This window comes from Lonchura striata, chromosome 3 (genome assembly GCF_046129695.1).
Source record: "Lonchura striata isolate bLonStr1 chromosome 3, bLonStr1.mat, whole genome shotgun sequence".
In the NCBI taxonomy this organism is placed as follows: domain Eukaryota; kingdom Metazoa; phylum Chordata; class Aves; order Passeriformes; family Estrildidae; genus Lonchura; species Lonchura striata.
The window spans coordinates 25,178,838-25,201,893 of NC_134605.1; the positions used below are offsets into that span (position 1 = coordinate 25,178,838).

The 23,056-nt window shown below is 36.2% G+C and overlaps 1 protein-coding gene across 9 annotated transcripts in view; it reads left to right on the forward strand.

Annotated features, from left to right (window-relative positions):
- Nucleotides 1-23,056, forward strand: part of USP34 (ubiquitin specific peptidase 34) — a 111,384-nt gene that overhangs the window by 73,012 nt on the left and 15,316 nt on the right. For 5 of the 9 annotated variants that reach the window (XM_077781981.1, XM_077781982.1, XM_021527496.2 and 2 more), the window contains exons 38-66: nucleotides 904-1,056; nucleotides 1,782-1,886; nucleotides 2,383-2,438; nucleotides 2,539-2,659; nucleotides 3,811-3,994; nucleotides 7,071-7,234; nucleotides 8,223-8,288; nucleotides 9,417-9,563; nucleotides 9,656-9,712; nucleotides 9,809-9,886; nucleotides 10,592-10,686; nucleotides 11,544-11,716; nucleotides 12,046-12,199; nucleotides 12,974-13,052; nucleotides 13,912-13,965; nucleotides 14,063-14,158; nucleotides 15,105-15,169; nucleotides 15,264-15,339; nucleotides 15,432-15,479; nucleotides 15,793-15,858; nucleotides 17,060-17,140; nucleotides 18,075-18,160; nucleotides 19,413-19,581; nucleotides 19,665-19,739; nucleotides 20,280-20,431; nucleotides 20,839-20,887; nucleotides 20,978-21,082; nucleotides 21,206-21,250; nucleotides 22,243-22,347. In XM_077781981.1, coding sequence (XP_077638107.1) covers nucleotides 904-1,056; nucleotides 1,782-1,886; nucleotides 2,383-2,438; nucleotides 2,539-2,659; nucleotides 3,811-3,994; nucleotides 7,071-7,234; nucleotides 8,223-8,288; nucleotides 9,417-9,563; nucleotides 9,656-9,712; nucleotides 9,809-9,886; nucleotides 10,592-10,686; nucleotides 11,544-11,716; nucleotides 12,046-12,199; nucleotides 12,974-13,052; nucleotides 13,912-13,965; nucleotides 14,063-14,158; nucleotides 15,105-15,169; nucleotides 15,264-15,339; nucleotides 15,432-15,479; nucleotides 15,793-15,858; nucleotides 17,060-17,140; nucleotides 18,075-18,160; nucleotides 19,413-19,581; nucleotides 19,665-19,739; nucleotides 20,280-20,431; nucleotides 20,839-20,887; nucleotides 20,978-21,082; nucleotides 21,206-21,250; nucleotides 22,243-22,347 — 2,904 coding nt within the window. Of the gene's footprint in view, nucleotides 1-903; nucleotides 1,057-1,781; nucleotides 1,887-2,382; nucleotides 2,439-2,538; nucleotides 2,660-3,810; nucleotides 3,995-7,070; nucleotides 7,235-8,222; nucleotides 8,289-9,416; nucleotides 9,564-9,655; nucleotides 9,713-9,808; nucleotides 9,887-10,591; nucleotides 10,687-11,543; nucleotides 11,717-12,045; nucleotides 12,200-12,973; nucleotides 13,053-13,911; nucleotides 13,966-14,062; nucleotides 14,159-15,104; nucleotides 15,170-15,263; nucleotides 15,340-15,431; nucleotides 15,480-15,792; nucleotides 15,925-17,059; nucleotides 17,141-18,074; nucleotides 18,161-19,412; nucleotides 19,582-19,664; nucleotides 19,740-20,279; nucleotides 20,432-20,838; nucleotides 20,888-20,977; nucleotides 21,083-21,205; nucleotides 21,251-22,242; nucleotides 22,348-23,056 lie in introns of all 9 variants that reach the window. The other 4 variants (XM_077781979.1, XM_077781983.1, XM_021527492.3 and 1 more) reach the window with 1 other exon arrangement.

A 23,056-nucleotide genomic window follows, 5' to 3' on the forward strand; every position in this document is an offset into this window, starting at 1 on the left:
GTGCTGGGTAAGAAGTGATCATTGGAAGGTGGCACCTCAGTGCTTGGTGGCAAACCGGGTTATAAACTCTCACCTTTCTCCTTGGCTTCTCTTTGAAGGTCATTTTTTCATTGTCATTTGTTAAAATTTCTGGGTAATTTGTTGAAATTTCTGGGTGATGCCATTATTAGATTTTTTGGTTTTGCTATTTGTTTTTCCATACTTAGAGTCACAGAATGAGGTGAATGAAAATTGATACAAAAATCTTTGTCATGACCAAAGCTTGGTCTAGCTTTAAGTAATTTTTTCTCCAGTAATAAAGGCTTAAAAATTGCATCAATTATATTCACAGTAGATTTTTTTTTTTATTTACTGGTGGTTGCTTAAAGGTGCAAGGTGGACATGATGTGATAATTCTTATCTGTTGTTTTATTACTCAAGCACAGAAAAAGCTTACAGGCTCCATTTAAAATCCCTGGAAATGAGAGAGTGCAAACTTTCAAAGCTTGATTACACTGTGGATATTTTTCTTAATAAAAGGAAGAAGAAAATAGTTTTTCTAGTGAAATTAAATTAATTAGTAACTAGGAATGAGTAAGGGCAAATTCAGGATTCACATAGATTTCCATGATTTGCCAGATGTAATATTTTCTATTCTAGTCACTTTAATCATTCCCATAGAAAATACATAACTTGAGACACAGGGTACAACAATGTTTTTAATTAGAATAGTATATTTTGCATTTTTCTGTTGGCAGTTTAAATGCACATTATTTGCAATACCTGTTTTAGAAAGACACATTCAACCCTGATAACGTCTTATATATTATGAGAGGAATTTATATACCCATGAAAGAAAAACATACAAAAGAAAAAATCTTCCGAAGAATGAGTGTAATCATGTAATTTTATTGTTTTCTGTAGACTGCAGTTCGCCATGAGTCCTGCAATGGTTTGTACAAATTATCTCTCTCTGGCCTGGATGGGGGAGACTCAATCAATCGCTCCTTTCTGCTGCTGGCTGCATCAACCTTGTTAAAATTTCTCCCTGATGCTCAAGCTCTGAAACCAATTAGGGTAAGAATTTAAGAACTGACAAGACTTTCCTCAAAGATAAATTTAAAAGTAATATAAAAAAGTAAAAAAGTTTAATATAATAAACTAATGCACTATACTATAATAGCACATTATTGTTGTGTCTGCCATACTGTTTCAGATACACAGAGATATGAAGTCTGCTGATGTTTCCAGGAACTTTCCAAAAATGTTAAACTGTGACACTACAGTAATTTACAGCTTGGCTATGCCTGGAAAAATGCGTGACAGCTTTTGGGAAGTGCCCTTGTTCTTCAATTTCAATGTCTGTGTACACAGATGTTTAAAAAAAAAAAGTTAAATTAAAATAATCTACAGAAGATTTAGCAATATTTATCTGTTTTTCAGGAGAGTTTAAAATTAGAGAAGTATTTACTAATTTAAATCAGCCCAAGTTTTTAATGTTTTATCCAGTCTAATCCTGAATATTTTTGTGATTTGCAGTGGATGGTATGAACTCCACACTATTCTACAAATCTTTTTCAGGTCTGGCAGATTATCATGGCAATTTTTCAAGAATATTAACAAATCTTGCGGAAGAAAAACAGAGCATACACTGTTACCCTTGTAAAATACATTGTTCTTACACTTACCTTAGAGGCTTGAAGAAAGTAATTCTCTTGTAACACGGTTACTGGCTTCACTGTGCTCTTTTAATACAGTTATTTTGTCTTCTACTTCAGAAAAAAAGCAATTTCTTTCCACAGATAGAGGATTATGAAGAGGAAACTGTGCTGCGACCTGGTTGTAAGGAGTATTTTTGGCTGCTGTGCAAACTGATTGATAACATTCATGTCAAAGATGCAAGTCAGGTAGGTTTGCATTGCATTCATACCAGTGTTTATTGCTTTTAATTAGTCTCTTCAGATAGGTTTTCTTAAGCTCTGATGGACTGTTATGAGCAGCTTTTGAATGTTTTCCATCTCCCAGTTTACTGTGATGTGTACTTAGTAGTTCTTGGAAGCTTCAGGTAATGACTCTGTAGGGTCAAGAAAGGGGGGTTGTTATAACACACAAGGTGAACTTAGTTGCAGGTCGCAGACATGGGAATAGTGTAATTATCTGTGATAATTACACTGTGATAATTCCAGTGTGTTCCAAGGAGGAGCTAATCAAGTATTTGATTAAAGCCGAAAGAGTTAAATTCAGTTAACAGCCACTTAGCATAAGTCAGAAAACTTACCTTCAAGCATGCCTGAAAATGAGTTTTAATTATCTCTGTTTTTCTGTGTGCAATAATAACATTTCCTGCAAAAGTAGTCCATAATTCTTTTCCATTTGTATTCAATTTTCTTTATTTTGGATCAGACAACCCTGCTTGATTTAGATGCACTGGCGAGACACCTTGCTGACTGCATTCGGAGGTGAGCTTTGCCCCAGGAATTCCCCTTGGAGTTTGCATTGGGTTATTGTTCGTGGGGCAGAGCTGTGACATTCCTTCTATCCCTCTGTGTGCATATCCAGCAGGGAAATCCTTGACCATCAGGATGGGAACATAGAGGATGATGGGCTCACAGGACTGCTTCGCCTTGCAACCAGTGTTATAAAGCACAAACCACCTTTCAAATTCTCTCGGGAAGGCCAGGTGAGAAGGACACCGCAAGACCACTGAGAGATCAAATCTTTTTACCACATTTTGATTGCAGGGCTCAATATATGAAAGTTTTTCGTATTTTTAGCCTTCGGATAATCAACAAGCCTACAGATATTCCTTTATTAACAAGTAGCACTTACAGTTCCTTCCCTTTCTATATAATTCCAGGATAGAATTCTTCCGTCCCTGAAGTTTTATTTATTTTCATTTATTGGCTTTAAATGTTTTTTTTCTGTTAATCAGCATTAGCTGGTTAAATCCTTAACAACAGCTGATTTTGACCAGATGCTGGGCAGTCTGATCTAAAAGTAACAGTTTAAGCTCCACACCTGTGTAGTGGCAGAAATCTGTTACAAGATTATTACACTCTGCCTGTGCTTGTAGAGTGGGAAAGTGGTGAGGCAGGGGAAGTTGCTAAAAACAATTTATATTTGAGAACTGCATTGTCTTAAAAAAAGCAAATTGTGTGTAAAAACAACTTCAGATTGATTTTTTTTTTCTGTAGACTCTATACAGAACTTACTATTTTCAGCTGAAGAGTAGGCCCTGGTGTCTAATGATGTTGTTATATCTTATCTGTTTATTCTGTTGCCATAAAATAGCCCAGAAGGTAATTTGATTGTCCAAATGTGTCATTGCTGACAGCATTTTAAAAGACTGCTTCTGTTGTTCTGCTGGATAAGTGTGTTTAACCTGGGGAGAGCTTCCAGATTAAATCAGAATAAGAATTCAATCCACAAGAGTGCAGGGTGGAAGAGGATGTGGAAATTAAAATAAATGTATGCAAAGGTCAGATTAGGTAGCTTGGATGTATAGAAAGCTTAAGAAAAACTTGAGAAACTAGTACTAAAAGTTACTGAAAATCCATTTCTGGTTTGTCAAGCTATCAGTCATAAAACAAATCATATTTTGTGATCTTTTCCAATTGGCACGTTCCTCTTTAGATTATAAAATTGCTATAGTGCACTTCATGCGGTACAAGTTGTTGAAATTTGTGATTCAGAACTTGTATTCAAGTCAGAAAGTTCTGCATGACAGAGGTCCAGAAAGTCTGTAAAAGCTCCTAGAAAATTGTTCATATATGATTCATGTTTTAAGAATACATTCAACTTGCTCAGTGTGCCAATTTAACTCTTTTCCAGGAGTTTCTGAGGGACATCTTCAATCTCCTGTTCTTGCTGCCCAGTCTGAAGGACAGACAACAGCCAAAGTGCAAGTCCCACTCCTCCAGAGCTGCTGCTTATGACTTGCTGGTGGAAATGGTGAAAGGCTCTGTGGAAAATTACAGGCTGCTCCACAACTGGGTCATGGCACAGCACATGCAGTGTAAGAAACTTTGGAGTGTTATTGGCCAATAACTCTGCTTGGGGAATTCCACCTCATAGCTCTGCTGTTTATCCTCTATCACCTGGAGTAGTGTCACAGAAGCGTTGGAATCTTTAGCTCACTTAACAAATGAAATCCCAAAATAATTTCCATATCACCTATTCTTACATATTATTATTTAGAGGGTGTGGTCCTGTTAAATAGCATGTACACACACAGGTAACACTGGATTTTACATGTTTTATCCTCTTATGCTGGATTTTAATTTCCCTTTTTTGTTTCTGACATGAAGCATGGAATATTTATGCATAAACCAAACTGTAGTAACCACATGAAGGTACTGGAGTTCTGAGCAGCCCTGTCATGTTTTCAGAACCTCTGGTATCATTGTAGCTGACTTCAGTCTGTACCCATATATCTGCATAAAGCAGTTTTGCTGTGGCTTTTGGCTTCCATGCTTCCTGCCTTTTGGCATCACAGTTCCTATGTATAATATGGAAATCACCAAAATTTCAAGCTAGTTAATATTTTATCTTTGGTTTACAAATCCTCATGATGCATTTTTAGCTTGCTATATGTCTTTCACATGCCCATTTAAAATTTCTCTAACCTGAGGTTCTGTAATTTATTATAATCTCTGGAATTGATTTTAGTGCCTTACAATTCAACAAGCAAAAGAGAAATCTGATCATAATAATGCTTTGTGTTCTATTATCTTATGCCTGGGGCCTTCTAAGGTCTCCTGTGCTCAGAAGAAATATTATGAAGAATATATTTTATGAAAATATTGGATATTTTTGTTTGTTATGAGCACATTATTTGCTGCTGAGGTTGTCTCTATATCTCTAGGTCCAATAATTTGTTTTTAACAATCAGTGTTTTCCTCACTCCAAATCTCAGTAATTCCTCTGTGTTGATGTTTTCTGTAACATTTACCACAGTTGTTACTTTCTTTCAAACACTCTTCCCTAGATTGTTTGTTCATCCCATGTTCTCCCAAGCCATCTGTTCTGTGCTCCTGCTCCATATCCAGCATTTCTCACTTGCATGAATGTTAATTTTATTACAGCTGGCACAGTGCTGTTGTCTCTGTGATGTGCACCCAACACAGCACTTGTGATACCTCATTTGTTTAAGGGCTTGTTATTCCATTGTTGTGATCCAAAGATTATTGAAACTGGGTTTTTCTACTTTGTTATCCCTGTAATCTTACTAGTCTTCAAAAAACTTAGTCTTTGGCCTAGCCCTCCATCCTTCTTAGGAGAAATATTAAGGGAAATATTAGAAATTTCCATCCTGTCTTTGGTTTTAAATGTGTTTTCTTGACAGGGAGGGCTCCCAGTTCATTCAGGTGGATCTCACTGAAGAGTGGATTTAGGTATCTTAAGTTGTTCATAAAATTTCTTGCAGTATTTTGGAGTTTTGCTTCTTTAAAGACTGGTAAAACCCTTGAGTTCAAAGAGTAGGTGCTTCACTTTCCAGCCAGTTTAAGACCATGTCTGGTGTTATCAATGGAACAGGAGCATCATTAGAAGGTGGAATATAAAGAAATGCATGGTCATTCTGAGAGGAAAAAAATCAGCTTTAGTTTGCTTAAAATAGAATGTGAACATGGTTAAGTTTGGTTTCAAGTTTCCCCAACTCTTCCTGAGAAAAAGCTGGTTTCTATAACAACAGTGAGGAATAAAGAAGATAGGCATCAATGAGCCTCAAATTTGCCTTTCTAGTTAAGATCCATATGGAGAGGGAAAAACTTTATTACACAAATGAAGTCAGTCACTTAAAAAATCCCAGGGTGGGGAACACAAGGTCATCCTGAGAAAGTCCTTGTCAAATTCCTGAATGCTCTTTGTCAGATGGAAGGAGGTGGAAGATCCTCCCAGCTGCTCTGTGAAGTACAGAGGAGTCAACTGATTGCCTTGCAATTACAGCTTGATGAGCTCTAGGCAGGGAGAGATGCTGAGTCCTTACCTCAGAAAGGGTGAATTAGTATGCTGTCATTTAGGGATTGCAGTTAAGGGAGGGAATTTTGGATTCTTCTGCCAGGCTAATGACCTCCTTTAGGAGGGGAAGTGTGCAGGGGAGCTTTGTTTCTACTGGCTGACCAGCCCAGGTAACCTGAGGTCACAGCACTGAGGTCTGTTGAAACAGGAGAATTAAACCTCTTTTCTTCCCTCCTTAGTGCTTCAGGGCTAATAGTTGTTTTGGTGCCAATGCCAAAATGAAGATCACAGCTATTATTTGTTGTGCAGCAGAAAACCTTGAGTGTCTGGTCTCTGAAGATGTGACGATGCCAAATAGTTTCCTGAATTTCTGTCTAATAGTGTGGAGTGAGAGGAATCCCTAATGAGTCTTTCATCTATGATGAAATAATTAAGGATTTAAAGTTTAAATCTTGAACTCCATATAGCTTTTATGGATTGTAAAATAAATCCAGACTTTTTTAGGGTATTTTTTTCCCTCTTTATTTGAACATATACTTCAGCAGAGGTACTGAATTATTTGTGAGATACATAGTGTTTTCAGAGAATGACATCTTTGGGGATGAGTAGCAAAGCTGGATGCATTGCAGGGGTTTGTGTCCAACTTCTTGGCTATCAAGAAAAATTCTCTTAAGCTGGTTACTATCTTCCTGACTGGCAGATGAGATGAACTTTCCCATTCTTCTGATTTCTTGGCAGCCATATCAGAACAAGGCTCATGAAAGAGTCGCTCAGCCCTGCCAAGCTTGTCTGGTGCCTCCCTGTGTAAGAAATCTATTGCTACATCTGGTATGAAATTCAGAGGAATGGAAAGCTTAGAGGAAAAGAAAATGGCTTTTTCAGTCTGATTCACTTGACATTTGGAGAGCACAGACCAAAGTGATGTTGCAGGAGGTTTTAAAGATTTTCCTGAGGAATATATAATCCATTTTCCTAAAGATCAGGCACAGTCTGGCTCATGCCTATAAATGTACAGTGCATAACCAGTGGCATTTTATTACTGTGAACATCAAGCTTTTAATTGTATTTCTATTTTTGCAAATTGCACTCTGAATTTACTCTTTTCCTTCCTGTGTGATTGCTGCTTTTCACAGCTTCCCATGCACCTTACAAGTGGGATTATTGGCCCCATGATGATGTTCGTGCTGAGTGCAGGTTTGTGGGTTTAACCAACCTTGGAGCCACATGTTACTTGGCTTCCACTATTCAGCAGTTGTACATGATCCCAGAGGCCAGACAAGCAATTTTCACTGCAAAGGTGAGTGTGGGGCTTGGAGAGAAGTTTATGTTCAGAATCAGTGCAAATACTGAAAAAATACAGATTTTCTTCTAAGACTTACATCTAGATAAAGAATATTTCTTCAGGCTTTAGTTTGCTTTTTGTGTAGTTGGATGCTTTTGTTGGTGTCTAAAAGTTAAGAGATTTTTTTTTCTTAAATATGTAATGTGGTAGGTTCTTAAGGTGGCAGTGAAATAAAATGTTTTAAAAGTCATATTTCTGTTGCTTTCAAGTAGCTTGATTCATGTCTGGGTTTATGTGAATTGTCTATTGTTTCTTAACGGCTAATTTGTCATTTTGTTAACAAATGCTTTCTCATGGCTGTTTATAAAGTCCCAGAGCACATTATCTTATGCTGCCAGAAGTGCAGCAGTAATTATCATACTTGGGTTGACTTCCAGAAATGCAATATTATAACTTTTGTCTCCTTATTGTAAGAGAGAAAGTATAATTTTGGTCCCTGATGTCAGCAGGGCAGATAGAATGTGTGAAACACCCTAATTGGCAGTGACCTCATAATTTCTGTTATTGTTCATTGCTGGTACTTGTCATGTAACTTCTGGATTTACCATTTATAAATGCAAGTAAAAACCTAAGTAAGAGAAGCTGCTGGTCTGCACAAGAAATGCATTATGGAGAGGGCTGTTTAGAGCCCTCACAACATCTGTGAATTAAAATATTCCAAAACCAACAACACTTTGTAATACTTCCCCAAAAACACCTATCTGCAGTAAATTTTTAGAAAGTAATTCTCAGGTTTGATGTTAACATGCCAAAAAAAGTGTAAAATAAGTATAAAGATTCTAAACAGAAGATAATAGACTGTGTGTTCTTGTGCACAATCATTTTTCTTAATGGTCTGTAATAAAGTAATAGGGTTTTTATTTGGATATTACATCTTTTTAACGTATTATTTTGGAAAGTAATAAGCAAAAAAATCAAGTCTTCTTTTATTAATTTCTGTTAGTATTCAGAAGATATGAAACACAAGACCACTCTACTGGAACTCCAGAAGATGTTTACATACCTAATGGTAGGTGTGAAAGAGAGTATTTTAGGAAGTGTCCTATTTTAGAGATTCTTTGTACATAGTCCAGGTGAATCAGTGAATTACAGAGGTGTTGGGTAGGTGGAGTATCCCTGGTGATAAAATAAAATAAATTACATTCTTCTTATCCATTACATTTTCCTCGCTCCAATATTTAAAGATTAATCCATTAAAATACAGCAAAATGTTGAGATTCTGGGACCAAACAAAATTAAAGCAGTTCCCAGTTGTTCACTGCTGTTAAAACACTGAAACAATTCTGAAATAATGAAAAAAACCTGAGGAGACTTGAGTGTCTTGACACTGGTTTTATGTAAGAAATTCACAACCACTTTGAAGACAGATGGGGAAAAGAATCTTGACTTGTAATGCCTCCCATGATTCATAGAAATGGTTAATTTAGGTGTTCACTTCAGCAGAAAATAATAGAGGAACAGAAAGTCATAGCAAGACTTACCATTATTTAAATCTTGAAGAAATACTTTTTTCTGAAAAAGGCACTATTTACAGGAGGTGCTGTCTTGCTATACATCCTTAAAAGAGAGCAGAGTGAGTCCTGCATTCCCAGTGTGCAAGGCAGTGGAATGGGGATGTATTCTAAAGAATTGCTTTATATTGCACATTTTTTTCTCTGGCTAAACACATCCTGTTAAAAACTAGATGAAAACATAGAGAAGTCTGAATGAGAATTGAACACTTGGAAAGATTTAAGTCAGCGGTGTCCAAAAATACATAAATACAAGCTGATGTGCTCACATTTTATTTTGTGTCAGAGCAGACATGCAGGAAGTGCATGTGTCACATCTTCAGCCAAGATATTTTAATTTAATGATTAATTTTATGAAGTATTTCCTACATGTTTTAATCCTTTTTTACTAACAGTATTTTACTCACTGGTATCATGATAATGGTTATCAATTAGTTAAAAACTGGTTTGCATTTCAGCAGAAACATTTAAACATTTAGGAAATTATCCTGCCTAATAAGCATATTGTATGTAAAAGATGCCTTTTTGAAAACAGATATTAATATATGTGTGTGTGGTACATCTGTGTAAATTGAAAAGAAAAATATTTGGGTTGATTTGGTGTTGTTTGATACCTTTTATCAAAGGAAAGTGAATGTAAGGCCTACAACCCAAGGCCTTTCTGTAAAACCTACACTATGGATAAGCAGCCCTTGAACACTGGAGAGCAGAAGGACATGACAGAGTTCTTCACTGACCTAATAACAAAAATAGAGGAAATGTCTCCAGAACTGGTGAGTTATTAAGAGGGAGCAAAAGGGAGCTTGAGAACTTAGTGATTTGCTCAAATTTCCTTGACAGAATTTATTTATTTATTCATTCACAGAAAAACACAGTGAAGAGTTTGTTTGGAGGTGTTATCACAAACAATGTTGTTTCTTTGGTAAGTGCTCCTTCTCTAGCCTGATCTTTTAAAGATAATTATTTCCTAACTTCTCAAAAAAAGTGATTTCATTGCTTTTATCTTGCGTTTGTTCAGGACTGTGAGCATGTGAGTCAGACAGCTGAAGAGTTCTACACAGTGAGGTGCCAGGTGGCAGACATGAAGAATATTTATGTAAGTAATGCCAGGCTGAGATTAATCTTGGATCTCAGTTACAAAGGGCATAAAACACTACCACACATTTGAAGATTTCAATTCTTTTTATCTGCACTCCAGTTTTGGGGTGTTACGAGGTTTATATTATTAGGTCATTTAGTTTCATCTTTTCACTGCTGTGTGCCATCAGCTGGAGCCAACAGTAGTCATTGACTGTTTACAGTCAATAATCCCTATTTACTTGTTTTAAACATGCTGTGGTCATTTTATATGAGAACTGTGAATGTCAAAAGGTTTAACTACTGGTTATGAAATTAATTTTAATCTTACATCAGCATAATTCTATGTTTTCAAGATTTTTAGACAACCATTATTCCCACAGTTGAAATTTGAATTTAATGGATTTGAATTCCTTGAGACAGTTTGGAATATTAAGTACTATTTTTATGAGTTAGTTCCTTAATTCTGTATGTAGGTTAGGAAATGGTTTTCCTGTCAAACTCTTCTCTTAGTTCAGGTGTGTGGTCTTCTGTGAAAAATTTTGAGGCTTTATTTTCATGTGGTCTTCTGTGAAAAATTTTGAGGCTTTATTTTCATAACTTACAGAAATGTTAATTGAAATCAAAGTAAGGTTGAAGAAGGGGTTTGGAAAGCAGGCCATGTAAGCACAAGATACAAATATCCAAGATAAATGTAACCTCCTTTTTTGTTTTTTCCATGTAGGAATCTCTTGATGAAGTAACTATTAAAGATACCTTGGAAGGTGACAACATGTACACGTGTTCTCACTGTGGGAAGAAAGTGCGGGCTGAGAAAAGGTGTGGCTAAGAAGAAATAAATAGTCCTAATGTTTCTTTTTAGTAAACCCCTGAAATTCCATTTGGAATAACAATAGTCCTTTAGATGCAACAGGACTGCTCTTTCATTCAGTTGATATCATATAGGTCTGTAAGGATCCCTGTGCAAAGCAGAAATTAGAAGGAAATCAAATTTCCAAGACAGAGAATCCAAAAAATATCTTAGCAAAAGACACAGGAAAATGTTCATGACCTTTTTTAATTTTTAAATTAGTACCTTTGGGAACGTTAGTCCTGGGTTTAAAATACTAAATGCTTTCAGAGGTTGGTTGGTTACTCATTATGTAGGAGAATTGCTTATGTTTCATGTCACCCTGAATCTCTTAATCAAAATTTGTAGCTTTAAAAATGTTTCCATGTTTTGCAAAGTCTACTTACAAAGACAAAATAAATTAAAATTTAATGTTGTCTTGGTATTGCAGCTAAGAAATTTCTTTGTTAGAGTTGGAATACCTTGTTGTTTTAAATGATGTGAGTGAGAGAATAACTTATTTGAAAATCATTATTGCAAATTTTATGAGTTTTTATGCAGATGATGTCCTGCCTTTGCATTGTTGAATTCATTCATGGCTTATTTTATGATACTATTTTAGAAAGGTACAATGACAGCCTAAACAGAATTGCTTAATGGGCTAAATTTGACTTTCCTGCTGCCAATCAGTCTGCCCTGCTCTGGGGCACTGTAAGAGCTGAATTTTGTATTTATGTCTTAGCAATAGATCTCCAATGTTACACTTGAAATAAATGTTTAAAATCTCTGTGAAAATACAATTCACTCTCCTAAGCTTTTGTAAATATTGTTATTTGTGATCCTTCAGGGCATGTTTTAAGAAACTACCTCGTATCTTAAGCTTCAACACCATGAGATACACATTTAATATGGTGACCATGATGAAGGAGAAAGTCAATACCCATTTTTCATTCCCTTTACGTTTGGATATGACACCCTACACTGAAGATTTCCTCATGGGAAAAAACGACAGGAAAGAAGGTTTGCTCCTAAAATGGATTGAGCAAGCTTTGGCATTCTGTTTGTGTTACATACTCTGTATTTATTTGTGTATTCACTTCCTGTATACAGAACAGAAGCAAATAAAATCAAACATAATGTTAATTAACTATATTCCCAAAGTCACACACTGTACTTCACATAAGAAAAATGGTCAATTTTTGGTTTCAAATACTGTTTAATTTCAATTAATCGTATATTTTTGTAAAGTATGAGAGGAATTGCAAATAATTGCATACAGTTTGTTGCTAATGTTGGAAGTTTGGATGTTTAAGAAATAACTGATTAAATATGGTATTGAATTCTTTCAGGTTTTAAGGAAGATGGTGCATATCTGAAGGAAACTGAGAGTTATGAGTATGACCTGATTGGTGTGACAGTTCACACGGGAACAGCAGATGGGGGGCATTACTACAGTTTTATCAGGGACATTGTCAATCCTCATGCTTACAAAAACAACAAGTGGTGAGCTGCGCCTTTTATATTTCCGTATTTTTAATAACTAAAGCTGTTGGCTTTTTTAGGTGCAGTTATATGTGGGGATACATCCTGTAGGTTCCTTTGGAAAGCAAGGATGTTGGTATTTGATAGTTGTATGGATATTAATTTATTGGCCTACAGATCAGTAGCCAGGAGAAGTTTGTGGTCTCAAACACAGGGGTGGCCAGGAATGCTGTGTTGGCCTCACCACAGCCAGGGATTGCTTCCTGATGGGACTAGATTTGAATTGTTGCAGTGCAAAAGATTTCCTAGATTGTCCTTCCTGAAATCTGCTTGGTACCTTGAATGAGGATCCAACTACATTTCTGGATGGCAAATTTGGGAAAGGAGAGGGACATGGGCATGGGAAGGAGGAAGGTCCTCCTGGGAGACAGAGGAAAGTGGGGAACACTCTGCCTGCTATTTTTGGATGTGGTATCTCCATTTCTCACTGGAGCCCTGGCATAGGTAACAAGGTTTCCTCTATTCCTGTTCTCTAGAGAAGCCAGAGCATTTCTGAAATAGAACCAGCTCATGACCTAATCCCTGCTCCAGTGGGGATCCCAACAGTAACTCCTTGTTTGATGTTACTGGAAGGAAGTCACTTTGGGACCAGATTTTCATTTACTGGTATCTAAACAAGACATTAGAAATTTATAGGAATATTTCAATCTGAGGAATCGTTGGAGGTGCTAATGAGGCTTTATTTGCCCCTAGAGATGAGCAGCAATTGTTTCAAAGCCTCTCTCTGCTTTGCAGGTACCTTTTCAATGATGCTGAAGTTAAACCCTTCGACTCTGCCCAGCTCGCTTCCGAATGTTTTGGTGGAGAAATGACTGTAAGTTGTGACCTGAATTTTTGTCATGTTCAACTGTTCCAGTATCTATTACAACCCAGGTCTTTGTATGAGGCTTTAAAAGGAAGCTCTCAGAAGTACAGTACAGGTGTTACTAATGAAGCAAAGTTAATTAGTGAAGTGTCTCTCCAAACGAGGTATTTCTTTACTAAATCTGGTTTTTATCATACCATTTATTCAGGTATAAAAAAAGTGAGTCTGAGCTAATTTAGGAGTTCTTGCTTGGGGTGGCTGCTTAGCTCAGATCATTGATGAAGGAATCATTATTTCAAGCTTAGGTGTATTCTGCAGAAAAAATGGGCATTTTGATCTTTGTCTATTCTTGTATTGTTGCCTGGGACATCAGTTGGAATATTTTTACACATTATTAATACAAACAATACTCAAATGTTCTCAGGTTGTGCCTGAATTGATCATTATTTAAAGCTGTGTACATTATATAAAGCACATTGTAGATAACACAGTATCTTATTAAATCAGTCCTGGGCATAAGACAACTTCTCATGTCTGGGAACGACAATATGCTGAAATAAAACCAAAAAATTCCTTTGTTTGCTACATAGATAAAATACCTTTAGATGCCTCTAAAGAAGAGGTGTCAGTGAGACGGATGAGCCAGGAAATTGCTTGGGATGGAGGTAGAGTATTGCATAGTGGCTTTGAAAATTCAGAAGAGGCCAGAGAAGAAAAAAAAAAAAACAAGACTACTTTGAGCAAGAACTAAATTGTCAGCAACCCTCATAAATAACATAAAATAAATGTGCAAGTGAACTGTCACAAACTGTTAGAAACTAAAGCATTAAAAAGCTTGTAATTAATGATTTTGCTTTCTTCTTGACAGACAAAAACTTATGATTCTGTTACTGATAAGTTTATGGACTTCTCCTTTGAAAAGGTATTTTCTCTTCCTAACCCTTGTTGCATTATTGTATTTCTGATTTTCATGATTTCTCTCTGAAAGCAAAAATTATACAGATGTTTTTTTCTCCAAGACACACAGTGCTTACATGCTGTTTTATAAACGGATGGAGCCAGAGGAGGAAAATGGCAAAGACTACAAATTTGATGTTTCATCAGAATTGCTGGAGGTACAAATTGATTTGTTTTAACACCAGTCTTAAAACACTCTAGGAGGCCCTAAACACATCAGAAATCTGAATAAACATAGGAAAGCAAAAATAATTTAAATCACTAAGGTGGCAGTTCTTTCATTTCACTGTCTTCCTTAGGAGATGGTCATGGGATAGGAAAGGAATTATGATTTACATTTTATGTGAATGTTTTAGATATTTATGTGAATGTCTAGATGTTTTCTCATTCTGTCCTGTATATGGGATAAATCCCTTTTTGCCACCTGGAAAAATTAATGTCCCTGCTCCCTCTGGCCAGAAGTGTTGCTTCAGCATCTGCCACATTTTAGGTTCTTAATTGAAAATGTCTCTTCATTCCTAGCCAGCAAATCAGATCATGCTTTTATGCTTCTTGGTCTTAAAAATATTAATAGATTTTTATCAGAGTTAAATGTTTACACTATCTTGCTGTGAAAATCACTACGAATTAATGTGATCAAAAACATCACTTTAGAGAGATGAGCAGGGGACATGGCATGAAATCCTGTTCTGCTTTAATGATGGAGATTCAAATCTTACTCTTTAGGAATTTATCAGAAGTTCTCAGAGCTCATCAAGCTTTGGGTTAGACTTCAGCTGTGATTCTTTTTCAACTTGCTGTTCTCTAAAAATTTTAGCCCAAAACTCTGAATAATTAAGTTGTAAAAATGAGGCCACAGAAAGAGGAGAAGGTTTGCAGCTCTGGTCTGCAGTCTTGTGGCAGGCACAACCAATACTCACTGTAGCATGAATAAAACAGCTTTGAGCCAGTTCTTTAAACTAAAGAAAGTGCTTTTAGAGGGAGTTTCTAATACAGAAAAATTCTGTGTTTTTAGTCTTGGATGCATTTAAATATTTTAAAAATCATGCTTAAGTAGTGAAATAAACTGCTTTCTTGTATCTGATGGTAGCATTTTTTCTTCAGTGGATATGGCATGATAACATGCAGTTCCTTCAAGACAAGAACATTTTTGAACATACATATTTCGGGTAAGTTTTTCTTTAAAAATGTAATATTAGTGCTTCTTTTCTTCTTGCAGATTATAATTATTAATTTAATTAACAATAAAATTACTGACTCTAGGTTTATGTGGCAGTTGTGTAGTAGCATCCCAAGTACACTACCAGACCCAAAAGCAGTTTCTCTGATGACAGCAAAGGTAAGGATTTCCAAAGAATCTCATCTTAACTATTTCCTTGTTGACATTTTAATTCATGCATTCTAAATTAATGGTGCCATTTTTTTTTCCAGTTAAGCACTTCCTTTGTACTAGAGACATTTATTCATTCAAAGGAAAAGGTATTTGATTTACTTGTAAATTCTCATTAATTAGCTGCATGAATCTAGTGAAAAGCAGATCTGTACTTTCCATTTCAAAAGTGGGAGTTTGAGCTGTAAAATCACTATACGTGACGCTAAGTTAATGTTTAAAGTATCATTTGCCTCATTTATAGTGAGCACTGCACAATGGAATATAATGTGTATGTTAAAATGTATGGATTGGTATTTATCTGTAGGTGCAACGTGTTATTAATTCATAAAATGTTTATTGTTTATAATTCATAAGATTTGGTATTTGAAGTTACAGTTCTTCCTGTATTTCTTTTCACAGCCTACAATGCTTCAGTGGATTGAACTGTTAACAAAACAGTTTAATAACAGTCAGGCAGCTTGTGAAGTAAGTGACTTAGGAACTCAGCAAAGTACAAACCAACTTTCTATATATTGTTTAACTTTCCTGGAGGTTCGTATCCCTGGAATATTTTGGACTATGAACTGCTGTATTTGGTATATTTGTGCTCTATGAGATGAAATTCGTCCTCTCTGATTACTGCAGATCCTGGGGAATGACTTAACTTTTATTTGCAGAAACCTACGTTGAGACCACAGGCCAAAATAATTTTGTCACTGAAATAAGAGAGAGCCAGTGTCAAAAACTCTTTATTTGATTAATTATTATATAGTGATTTGTGTAATGAAGATTTGCATAAATTAACTTACAAGAGACATGGGAAGACAAAGAATTTGCTATGGTCTTGTTGAAAGCAATTTTGAGATACTAAAGAAAGTTTTGAGAGTATTTCTGTGATAATTTAAATGTACAAGGAGCCCAACATAGACTGTCCTGCCTTAGACTTTATTCAGTAGAAAGGAATTAAATCCATGATGCTTTTATAAATTGATTCAAGGTTGATAAATTTTGTGACATTCAGTATTTGGGTGTACAGTTGTCTCAATGGGATGTAGTTCTAAGATGTTTGAGTTGAAGGCATTTAATGTAGTAAAGATTAGTCAAGTACAATTGAAATAAAAGTAAGAACGTTGATTCTTTATTTTAAACTGTCTTTCCTTCTGACTCAAACAAAATTCTGGGAGTCAGAAGACTGAGCTGTGTTATTTGCTGAGTCTGACTTGGAATGAGTCATTTTCTGTTAGTTTTACAGTTTTTGGTTCTCTGGAGGCCATGAGGCTTCCACATGTTAAAAATGCAAAAGAGATCTAACTTGGGAAGCTCTGTTTAATCCTGTCTCTCTTCTACAAGATTCTTCAGGTTACGCTTTTTTGTAAGCATAATTTTTATGCTATTGACATCACTTTGCAGGATAAGTGTGTTCTTCCAGGTAATTTTCTAATGGCATGCAGAGCACAGGGATAAGAAGATACTAGATAAAAATTTATATTGCTGTTTACCGCTATTGATTTTTATTTCTTTATTCCTTCATGCACAGAAGATATTTTAGATTTCCCTTGGATTAAAACTTGCCTATTCCTTAATAATAGTAACATTGATTTCTCTTCAGACTTTAATATCATGCAAAAAAGAAGATTGGACTAGAGCAAGTATGGAACAAAACTAACACAGTATGTATCTTCTGCAGTGGTTTTTGGATCGTATGGCTGATGATGATTGGTGGCCAATGCAGATTCTAATAAAGTGTCCCAATCAGATTGTGAGGCAGGTAAGAAAAAAGTTCCTTTCCAAGTCAGGTGACTGCTTGACCTGTGAACAGAAACAGCCAATTCTGATGGCTGTGATTCTGACAGTTTCAGTGAATACCTGTAATTGTCTGAAGATATTTGGCCATGGGAGTGTTACTGTTTGAAACAACCCCAGCATAGCTGTACACTAAATCACAGTAGATGCAAATGAAGGTTTCTATGACTCCCTCTTGATCTCTATAAATTTGAACACTTTACATTAAAAAATGGAGTTTTTCTGAATTAATGAAACAATAGTTTGTTATTTAAAAAATACCCCTATATTGGTAGCATTTGGACATTCATAAATTCCAACTATTAATAGGGTCATAAGTGTACTTTCTTTGCAAGTTGTTAAGGAATAATAGTTACTCTTTGTCACTTGAATTCTTCAGTTGGATTTCTGGTTATTAAAGTGACATTTCCATGTAGACCCATACATAGTTTTTGTATGCAATACATCAGTAAAATAATATATTTCATGGGAAAACTCTATGCAAGGTCTTAGGCAAGGTCTTCTCCTCATGAATACTTTACAAAATAAAAATTACTGGAAGGAATTTCCTTCAAATTTTCACAAGAATTCCTATGAGCCAGCAGCAAAATTGAAAAATATCTTGCCAAAAAAATAAAAATGTTTCAGAAAATAGAGATAGAGGGGAAAAAAAGTAGAGTCATGTTTCAGTGCACACCAATATTAAAGGCTGGATTTAGGATTCCTCCGTGAGATCTGTTCTTAAAAACTAGGTTTGGCTCTTCTGTTAAAATACGATCTCAGCTTTGTGTTTCAAGCTTTGAACCTGGGAAGAGCTGACAGTGAGACTTGGAGACAGAATATTCTTTGCTTAGGAGTGACATACTGACCTTTTTGTGAAGGACTGAAGGTGTGGAGTTCATTCCCTTCTCTCTTTGCAGATGTTCCAGCGCTTGTGTATCCATGTGATCCAGAGGCTGAGGCCAGTGCATGCACACCTTTATCTGCAGCCAGGAATGGAAGACTGGTAAAATAAACCCCCTGCAAGCTTCTGTTCATTCCATGCATTGCTGCAGCTGCTTTTATTGATGAGTCACTCAAAACAGTCATGTAAAGCTGAAATAGTGCTAATTGTTCTTTGTTATTCTGCCCAAACTGCTCTGATTTATTTAAAAAACAGCAAAGAGCAGTGTCAAATAGTTTGAAACATTTGCTCCTTTAGAGTAGATTTTCAGCATGGTCTTTTTTTTTTCCTGTCATTTGGACACTGCAAGTGTAATTCTCACTGCTCAGACTTGAGAATCCTACTGTGAATTGGATCTGAAGGCACAAAGGTAGAAGTTTTTATTTGTACATCCTATAAAAGAGTTTGGAGATCAGAGGTTAATCCTATAACTGAATCACGGGTTTTGTCAAAAAGGAGGAAGAGCCCTCTTGGATTCTCCTTTGTTCTGCTTATTATCGAGAAAACTGTCACTTTATCTCCAATTATGAAACACTTAAATTCTTTTTGATACATGATGAGAAGAAAAAAGTGGTTTTTCTTTCACCTCTTGTGTTAAAGTTGTTGACTGTGTTAATAAATTTTCCCCAGAGTGAAAATGGCAGTTAGTAACAACTATGCTGCCATATCAAAATTCATGAAGATACAATTTTCATGGCAAAAAGTAGAATTTAATTTGCTTTGGAAGCCTTGTGTCAGTGACTTGGTTTTGTTCAGTGACAAGGTCCAACCTTGAGCATATGTCTGAGGCTGAAATTCTCATTAATTAGCTGCATGAATCTAGTGAAAAGCAGATCTGTACTTTCCATTTTAGAAGTGGAATTTAGAGCTGTAAAAGGACCATATATGATGCAAAGTTAATGTTTAGAGTGTCTGAGGCCGAAGGTGGATGTTCTCTGCTTTGCCAGGATGCTCTTGTGTTCAGGAGGGTGCCTTGCCTTAGTTCCATAGCTGTAATTGCATTCCCATTAAATTCAACAAGCAAATCAAGAGGATGATTTTAAGTAGGAGATCCCCAATATTGTTATTCTGAGAGTTCTTTTCCTGAGCAGCATTTTGATTCACAACACTAATTTGATGAACTCTTCAGCATTTCAAGTGCCTGATGCTCTCTTAGGCTGGGCTGGTTGTTATCCAGGCTGTGGATAGGGGTGAGAGATCTTAGCAGGATAGAGCAGGAATTTTGGTGAATTCCTTTGTTTGGACTGGATCAGGATGACTTTGTGCTCTGTGTCCTGTGTGAAACACCCACCCTGGCTGTTGTTGTTGGTGCCAGCTCTGATGACATGGACGGGCCCGTGGAGGACATCGGGAGCCGCTCGTGCGTCACGCGCTTCGTGAAGACCCTGCTGTCCATCATGGAGCACGGTGTCAAACCCCACAGCAAGCACCTCACCGAGTACTTCGCCTTTCTCTATGAATTTGCTAAAATGGGAGAGGAGGAGGTGAGTATAGCCTTGGATTTGGGGAGTTGCTGGTGTCTGTGCACAAATGTGTTTTCAAGTAATCCCATCCCTGCGTTTTTCAGAGCCAGTTCTTGCTCTCTCTGCAAGCCATATCCACAATGGTCCATTTCTACATGGGAACCAAAGGGCCTGAGAATGTAAGTTTGAGTATTTTATATAACAGGAGCTAATCTTTCCTGTTTTACATCTGTGATCGTTACTGCTGTGTGTCTTGAATCATGTTTCGGCTGTTACATTAAAATTGCTTCATTTCCACAATTTTTTTCAATGTTTAAGTGAATATAATATTTTAAAAAATATGTTGAATTGACTATTATTGTTTGGTATAGAAATAGGCACCGAGTAAAAGCAATTAAAGTTGCCCTTAACTTGATACTAATGATAATGCTATTAACAGTTGATTACTTATTCTTGTTGTACAACTTAGGTTCTTAAATGTACCTGCTTTTTTTGTTAAATAGACCGTATCTTCAGCCAGCCTACTTCTTGCATTTGTAAATACAATTTTGCTTGTGCAAAGTGAATGTTTCAATGTGAAAGTCAGTTAATTAGATGCTTACCTGGCTTAGTTCATGCAAGTTTATGAAGTTGTTTGCAACAAAGGACAGGGTAATGCAAAGGCCCTTTGATATGAAGGCAGAGAATGTCCACACAGAAGTTCTCTGTTTTTTCCTTAGCCCCAGGTGGAAGTGCTTTCTGAGGAAGAAGGGGAGGAAGAAGAGGAAGAGGAAGACATCCTTTCTTTAGCAGAAGAGAAATACAGGCCTGCTGCTCTTGAAAAGATGATTGCCCTGATTGCTCTTCTGGTGGAACAGTCTCGCTCGGAAAGGCAAGAACTTCTGAAAAAACAAGATCATTTTAGAATTTATAGTTCAGAAAGGAGTCAGAGATTTTATGGATTTGTCTTGAGGGTTTTATTGTGGGCTTTTTTAACAGCGTTAATAAGCTTGTATGTGAGCCCATTATATTTTTAATAACTTGAAAAGGGACTCTCTTTGTTGACCACATGACAGACTTGGGTTAAATACTTGAACACATTCAATTACCCACATTTAGTTTTCTTTTTTTATCTCAGTCAAGTACAGCTCTTTTTTTTTTTGTTCAGTTTTACATCAACACCTTTATTGTCTCTTTTATATTGTGATACTGAAGAATATGAACTAACACTCAGTCCTGAATGTCTCCCTAACCATCATGATGTCTGAAGTAAAATGATCATTTTCTTCTGTATTTTAGGCATTTGACCTTGTCACAAAACGACATGGCAGCACTGACAGGAGGAAAGGTAATCAAGTTAAAAATTACTTCTATAGCCTCCAAACCCTTTGTAGTGTGTAGCTGTAGGCAGTGTACTGTATTTGCTTATTTGTTGCAGGGTTTCCCTTTTTTATTCCAACATATCCGTGATGGGATCAACATCAGGCAAACCTGCAACCTCATTTTCAGTTTGTGCCGCTACAACAATCGCCTTGCAGAGCACGTGAGTGGCAGGGACCTGTAGCTGTATATTGAAATCTCCTCTCATAAGTGTTATGGGGTAATGGTTATTATTTTAACTGAATAAACACACATCTAAGTGAGCTTTGTGTGTTTTCTTTTCAAGATTGTGTCCATGCTGTTCACATCTATAGCAAAGCTGACTCCTGAGGTATGTAAACACACCACCTGATTAGTAAATAATCCGTAGTCATATTTGCCTGGTTTAAGTCACAGAAATAATCCTTTGCTCATCAAAAATCTTGCATGGAAGATGGAAGTCTGGGCCATTGAATGAAGTCTAACTGCACTGTTTGTGAAGTTTTGCAGAAAAACAGAAATTTGCTGTGCCACTTAGGATGGAAGTTTTATTCAAATCAAATAACATTTCTAGATTCTCCACCCATATGAATTTCTTTTAAAAAGTTGTCAACATTAAAGTATTGTGTGAAAGAATAAGTGGAGATAATTACTTATTATCAGAGTCTTCAAGATTTGGGACACTATTTTGCAGTTCTTTGCTGGCAAACACATTTCTCATTCAGAGTAAATTCCTGCCCTGGTATTAACAGAAATACTGAGAGTTCTAAATGGATTCCAGATGCAAAATATATAATTATGGTTGTAAACCACTTCGTTGAAACATTGTTAAAAGCTGCATGAGTCTTGGCAGTGTAAAACTTCAAAATGGGATGCTTTTGGGTAAACGTCCCAGGATCCATATTCCATGTTATATAAATACATAAAAATAATAACTTTTCTTAGCTAGTGATATAAACCAGGATAAATTTGTGAATTCTTCAGCAATTTGTTCAGCAATTCTTCATCTTGATTTGTTCTTTTTTCTGGAATAATATCTATATTTCCTGTAATAAATACATACATACATATATATATTTCCTCTAACTTCTCCTAGACTGATCCTGTCTCATATGATCCTGTTGCTTTGCACTGACTGTAACCAGTGGCTTAATTTATAGATATATGTGGATTAAATAGTACAGATTAAATAGTAAGGGATTAAAGTATTGTATTATAAATGTTCATGTCTGAAGTTCACAGAAATCTTAACAGTCATTGGGATTTTAAAAACATATTCTTTAAAAAAAGGGGGATGAAATGAAATAGATTAAATTGGATATTTTCCCCTTTTCTGCATTACAGGCAGCCAATCCTTTTTTCAAATTGCTCACCATGCTCATGGAATTTGCTGGTGGACCTCCAGGAATGCCACCCTTTGCTTCTTACATTCTGCAGAGGATATGGGAGGTACAATATGTAAAACAAAACATAAGCTAAATTGTCTTCCTCTTGTTGATTATTTATGTCTCTTTTGCATTTTGTTGTCATCCTTCCTGCATCAGACCATGATTTTTTAATTAACATTCCTCATCTGAGTAGACATTAAAATGTTCTGTTGTAACTTAATGTAGGGTTAATGGCTCTTCAGTTTCACTTCAAATTTTAGTTTAATGAGAAATTAATTGATTCATAATAAAGGCCTAGAATGCTTTTTCTAGACAAATTCCACATAGTTTTCTCAGTTATCCTTTTGCAAGGCCTGTAAAATGTTTCAACACCCATCATTTGGTTGTGGTTTTTTTTGACCTTCATGTACAGATTCCGTGAATATTCTTTTGGCATTTTTGGATCTCCATAAAATGTCCATTAACACTTTTAATGCATAAAATGGTGCCAAACTGAGTTTGCTGGATAATTGCTGTGTGCAGGACCAGCCTTGCTTGTGTTTCCAAATGAGAGAGATTTTTTAACCAAGTTGGCACAGAGATTAATTCCTTCATCTGAGCCATAGATGAGCCATTAAAGCTTTCTCTTCACCTCCCTGCTCTCTGAGTTCCCAGTACAATTCACTGTCTTCATTCCTGGCTGAGAACAGCATGGCCAGCCTGGAGACTGCCAAGAACCAGCTCATTCCCTTTAATTCCCTTTAAAAAAATGGGGCTGGAGCACTGTGGGA